The 6231-nt window shown below is 40.4% G+C and overlaps 1 protein-coding gene across 1 annotated transcript; it reads left to right on the top strand.

Annotated features, from left to right (window-relative positions):
• The first annotated feature begins 303 nt into the window (after window positions 1–303).
• hoxc9a (homeobox C9a) lies at window positions 304–2725 on the top strand. The gene is made up of 2 exons (XM_031845070.1): window positions 304–946; window positions 1982–2725. The coding sequence occupies exons 1-2, from the start codon at window positions 403–405 to the stop codon at window positions 2224–2226; spliced, it is 789 nt and encodes a 262-aa protein (XP_031700930.1). The 5' UTR covers window positions 304–402; the 3' UTR covers window positions 2227–2725.
• Window positions 2726–6231: the final 3506 nt, after the last annotated feature.

The raw sequence follows: 6231 nt of genomic DNA, 5'->3' as shown, positions 1-6231 counted from the left end.
CAGACAGAGATTAATTACACCATCAAATAGTGCCCTGCTCGGTTTTAGCTGTAATGTGCGCAGGTCTGTACTGCGTCTACAGAAAGATCCACAAGACACGTTTTCTGTATGAAGAAACATATTTGATGAAGTTACCTCTAATGCGTCCCAGAGAAAGATCAAAAGAGCACATTCTTTAATCCGATTTATGTGCATTGAGATCCCAGGATAAGTGGCGCATTGATCCACTGTACAATTTTTGTGGGGGTAAATATAATCACGTGTCCGTGAGTCAGCCAATAGCAGCCAGGGAAGCGTCGAGAAATAATTACCTGCCTTGATTGTTCTATGGCTCGACAAAAAAGTACACATACACTCCATATAATAATCGGATGCATGTAAAAGAGTCAGGGAGGCTTCGACATGTCGACCACGGGTCCCATAAGTAATTATTATGTGGACTCTTTGATCAACCATGAAAACGAAGATGTCCTTGCTGCAGCTCGGTTTTCGGCTCCCGGTTCGCACCCAGCCGGCCCTCGTCCGACATCCCTTGTACCGGAGTGTGCTGACTATCCTTCCTGCAGCTTCGCACCCAAGCCACCCGTCTTCTCCACATCCTGGACCCCTGTACACTCCCAGTCATCAGTGGTTTACCATCCATACAGTCACCAACCTCACTTAAGCACAGACTCGAGGTATGTGCGGTCATGGCTGGAGCCGATATCAGGCGCCGTGCCTTTCCATGGCTATCCGGGGAACAGCAGGCACTATGGGCTGAAGCCCGACGCCTTTCAGGAGCACAGAGCCGCCGAGTGCCTTGGCTCCAGCGGACGGACCTACACGGATTATCTGTACTGCTCATCCACTGACATGCGAGACAAGACGCCGCAGAATATCCCCTCTCCCGAGTCGGAGCTCCTGGCTACAGGGAAACATAAAGACGAGAAGCCGGAGCTAGATCCGAGTAAGTTCAAGCTCCTGCAGTCTTTTACAACCGAGTGGGAGTTTTCTTTGGGGACTGTGTACAACTACTTTTGCTTAAAGGCATTTTAACGTCCAGTATAAAGGGAAATTATAAGCCGTTTCATCTTCCCATTTCTGCTCAGCCCAGAATCGCCTCTGCTAAGGGGAAAGCTTTAGGAACTATAAAAGACAAACGCTACTAGGCTAATATTGGGGCTATAAAACCAGACGGGGTTGTAAACATGGACTCAAAACTGCAGGAAGACGTTGAATTTGGAAGTCTGTTGCATCATGTTAAAACATGCAATGAGCATTTATTAAAGCAAATAACTTTAACCGATTTATGAAATAATCCTATTCATCAGTAAATGCTTTATGGTGCATTTTTACGACCATATTTTGACCCCGTGCCATTACACACGGCTCATGCAGCCATATAAACCGACTTTTAGTCCTGTTTTTCTTTTTTCTTATGTAGGCCTGTCTGATGTGGAAAAGCCACATTTAGGCTCTATTTGATCCCTAAGTTTTCATTCACACACAAAATTGAGATACATGTAGTTACATATGAAAAGTTGCTCTCCTCTCTGGGTCCAAAACAAATTCACATGACTCTTCGAGACAACTTGGGGAATGTAGGGACATACTGGAGGACTTTCACCACGGACCTGTAAAGGCTTGAACCACGGGCCATTTTATGGGCCAATAAAGTGAATAAGCGCATTGAGTATTTTACGACGGTGTTACTCACAAGTCAAGGGGACAAGGAAGCAAATCAGTGTAGGGTTGGATAGTCTGAGGCTGAGGCTCTTTCCTCAAAATGTTTACTTCCAGTTTAGCTTGAACACCAAACTTGTTTATGCTTTGAACCTCCATTTAAATTGTAACACCTTGTGATAGAATAGCTGTAAATCCAGAGGCACGTTTTCTAAATGCTTAACGCTAATGTGGTAGTCATTAGCCATTATTTCAGTTTTTAAAAATGTGTTGCCCCTATATGTTATGTCTTTATTATTATTATGCTTTTTACTTGCAGATAACCCTGTGGCAAATTGGATACACGCTCGCTCCACGAGGAAGAAGCGATGTCCGTACACAAAGTACCAGACTCTCGAATTGGAAAAGGAGTTTTTGTTCAATATGTACCTTACTAGAGACCGCCGATTCGAGGTCGCGAGGGTCCTGAATCTGACCGAAAGGCAAGTCAAAATCTGGTTTCAGAACCGGCGAATGAAGATGAAGAAAATGAACAAAGAAAGGAACGACAGAAAAGAACAATAAAGTGGACTGCTGTCACACAACAACCATAATATCCACTAGTCAAATGGACAGCACAGATGTACCAAAACACACGATGATCTCCCTCTCCTCTTCATATTTGTCACCTTGATGGATTTTGTATTAACCTTAACTTCGAGCCAGTTTGATGCTGATTGTTACTTTCCAGTGCACATTTAAGTGTCCGCCATGTAAGAAAAAAAGAGACAATTACATTCTGCTTTCACTTCGAAATACCTTGATGTTTTTTTGTAAGAAAAATGATACAAGTGCAGTTTGGACACGTTTAAGACTGTCTGAAGAAAGAGAATACTTGAATTCTTTCGAATTTAACAAACCCATAATTTATGATGTGAATGTTTTCTTTCATGTTCATTCCTTTTGTATACGTTGTCGTGCAGGTGTAGTATTTTGTACAGAAACAGAACATCTGCTATCGGACTTGTCTGTCTTGTATTTTTGTGATAGTTGTTGCTGTATTTGTGCACCTCTTTTTTCGATTGTAACCTACGAGTTTAATTATAGACTGTAGATATAGACCTCTGCAAATATAAACGTAATCACTAAGTGCTTGTATGCTGTATTCATTGTGGATCTCATATTGGCGTCCAAACGCATATTGGCACACGTGGCTGCATGAGGGCCTAATAAACGGGATCTACTTCAATAATATCCTAAAGTTAACGGATTTAAACACTGCAGGAAAGTGGAGTTACCAAATCATCATTGGTTATGTTGCAAACAGATGGAAGTTAGCTAAGCAATTATGCCTCCTTATTAAGTACTAATAGTAATAATTGACTAACATTCCTTCAATACAGCTAAGGCCTAAATGAGCTTTGCCACCGCAAATAATGGCGAGGTCGAAAACCTAACGTTGGCAGCACAGCTAGCAAGACAACATTGTTTTAATTTAGCAATGCATTGCTTTAAATCAGGGGTTAAATTAGCTTTCTTTTAAACCTCAGCCACGTACATTTACAGTTGTACATATGATGTGCACACTCACCAAAATACTCACACAAACGCCCGTATTTTAAAGCGGGAAAAAAGAACAGTATGCACCGTTTTTTTTGCAAATAATTCCTTCAGCTCTGTTGTTTACGGTTTTACTAATATGGGTGGTCTGCAGCAATATAGTTCACTTATGTAGTTCACTTATATTGTACCCAATACATTCTTATAACAGTAAAAAATGAGGTGGTATTTGTTTTATCGCTCCATGGTCTATATGTTTTGAAAGAACCCAAGATGTGTGCAGTTGTCACAATTCCGAGAACGTATTCGTTTCTAAATATTAACCACTGCTGTGAGCTATTTTTCTGAATGAATTAACTTCTAAACCATTTTATAGATTGGTAGTCTTCCTACGCTCGCCAAGCAGGCGATCAGAGAATCTGAGACTAAATTTAAACATTTGAGTGTGAAGGTGAGAAACGATTTCCCAAGTCTCGCATTTGTTTCTTGGGAGAGGCCTAAATTGCCTTTTTGTGGTGGCAAACAATACGGACAGGATGCTGTAATTTCAAAGCCTAATCCAGTGCATTTCCGCCCAGCTCGGACAAAAATGCCATTTTTACAGCCCCTGTTGGAGCTCGGCTGTTTGTCTCAAATGCAGACGAACAAAGCAAACTCGACTAACTGGCTAGACGTCTGGGCTAAATTACTTTATGGTTTTAATGGACGGTGGTGGTGGACTCCTTCAAAGGAGAGTCTTGTGCACCGTTCAGGGGACTTTTCCTGATGGGCCAGCCTCAACCCCCCTGCACTTCATCACATGAGTGGTCTATTAGCCTACATTTAGATGGGAAAACGTCAATAGTTATTGTGCATGAATATGAGTGCTGCGGAGCACTGTTATCTCTTAGAGAGCAGGTAGCGGCCATGACAGGAAACAGATACAGTACCACAACAATGCCAAGCCTGCTGTAAAACAGAGGAGACTGGAGACATGTACAGGTGTGTCGGTAAACGGCTTCTTTCCCCTCTGCTTTATTTAAGGAAAAAAGACGTGATACATACAAGGTTTGGACAAATGGGGAGACCCTTTCCGTTTACATCACAGTTGTTTTTTATTGGTGGATTCTTTCAGGTTTAGGGACACATGTGAACACTAGATGACGCTGTTGGTCCATGTTTTGAGCAGAGTCTGTGTGTTGAAGGGCTTCTTTTCAGCTCTGTGGCTTGGCTGAAAATGAAGAGGAACCTATCGATGACAAAATGACAGATCTGGTCACCCACCGCATTTTGTGTAATAGGCTACAGAGCAGCACTCTGGAATGCAGCGAGATGGTTGTTGTGTTAGGAATAGAGTGTTTGCACGAATGTTTTTTTTCTTCTATTTTTTATTTAATTGTTTTATTTTTAAATTGTTTCTGTCTGATGAGTTTACATTTTTATTTCAGTTTGTGTCACCTTTTTGATGAAAGCAACTCCAATATCCTTAAATTTATGAGTTAATTAAGATGTTGCGGTATTTTATCTTTTTACTATGCCCATTGTGTTCCTATTAAAAATACGATAATTTCTCCCACACAGGTTTAAGTTTTGACAAAGGGCAAAAATATCTGCATTTAGATGGGTTCATACGGTATAATGTGTTCGGATTCTCTGTCTGGATTTTTTATATTTTGTTTTTGTTGGTTTTATTTTTCGTGGTGTAAATTAAAAATAACTCAATTAAAATAGGATACCTAAGTGGAAAAACAAATACATACATCAACTTATTAGCAATAACATAATTGATGAACAAACAGAAGCAATTTTAAATATATATAGAATTTAATAACAATTGCATCAGCAACATCAATACCCCAAATAACAACACTGACAGCAGAAACAACAACATCATTATGTATAATATTCATCACACAATAACATGGTAATAATGATAACAATAATAATAATGACAATATTAATTACAATACAATAATAATAAAATACTGATAATAAAATATAATTATACACACCAATTGCCACAACGTAATGGCACAGTGTGTTAAAAAAAACAGCTACCTGCTCATTTATGTCCCTAATGTGTCGGTTGTGACGTCTGTAGCTCAAAGTCCCCAAGAAATGTGCAACAATGATTGGCAATCTGCATATTTATAGAGTGTGAAAGGTCTATAAATTCGCTCAGTGCGCCTTTCATATTTTACGATGATGTGTATAAAACGTCAGTAACCCCACAAAAACCACACTGGTATGTTTGGAGCGAGAGACCATGCAAGTATTGGGCTGGGAATTGTGCTCGCGCTAGTAGCTAAACATCCGATGTAAAATTTTATGAACTCCTCCACGTGGGAGATTTACTGCTTATCCTCGTCGGTTTTACAGGGTCAGTAAGTGGCACCCAGTATTCACAGGTCGTGTTTATATTTGCGTGTGTCGGTATTTTACTGCGCATAGTGCAAGTGTTTCTCCCTGGCCTTCACTCGATTACGCGAAGACGATGTTTTGTCTTATTCTCATACATTCTTTTTAATTTGATGTCGCAGCTTCAATGTTGTATTGCTTTTGTATTTCTCGTGTTTTATGTAGCATTTCGGTTTTCATGAACTTCACAAATGGTATATGTTGACCTCCTGGAGCCCATAAAAGCTCAACTATTTTCTGGAAATTAGTGTTCAAGCTTCAGTAGAACCAGACAGGGTGAACGGCCACTCATAACAGCTTTATCCGTTTTTAAAGAGGGAGCTTTCTCTGCTTTATATACCTCATAACCCCCATGCAAAGACAACAAGCTGAACTATAAAATGTGTCTATACAGTGTAAATGTACCATGTGTCATATTCTTTATATTTGAACAAGTCCAACACTCCATTGATCAGCTTATAACAAAGCTTTTTGCGATAAACATAACATTGATCATATTTAAAGCCTCTCGGGTTGTTGGTTATGATTAGTGCAGATCCTCTCAAGGTGGATATACGTAGGGCCCACGTCTGACCGGTCGTAGGAAGATGAAGGGGTGGGGGTGGAGGAGGGTGGGGGCGCATGTGGTGGGGG

The sequence above is a fragment of the Anarrhichthys ocellatus genome, unplaced genomic scaffold, assembly GCF_004355925.1.
Source record: "Anarrhichthys ocellatus isolate YVR2014 unplaced genomic scaffold, GSC_Weel_1.0 scaffold5, whole genome shotgun sequence".
Classification (NCBI taxonomy): Eukaryota; Metazoa; Chordata; class Actinopteri; order Perciformes; family Anarhichadidae; genus Anarrhichthys; species Anarrhichthys ocellatus.
The sequence above is the reverse complement of the archived record's forward strand: the minus strand, read 5'-3'. Positions and strand labels throughout refer to the sequence as shown.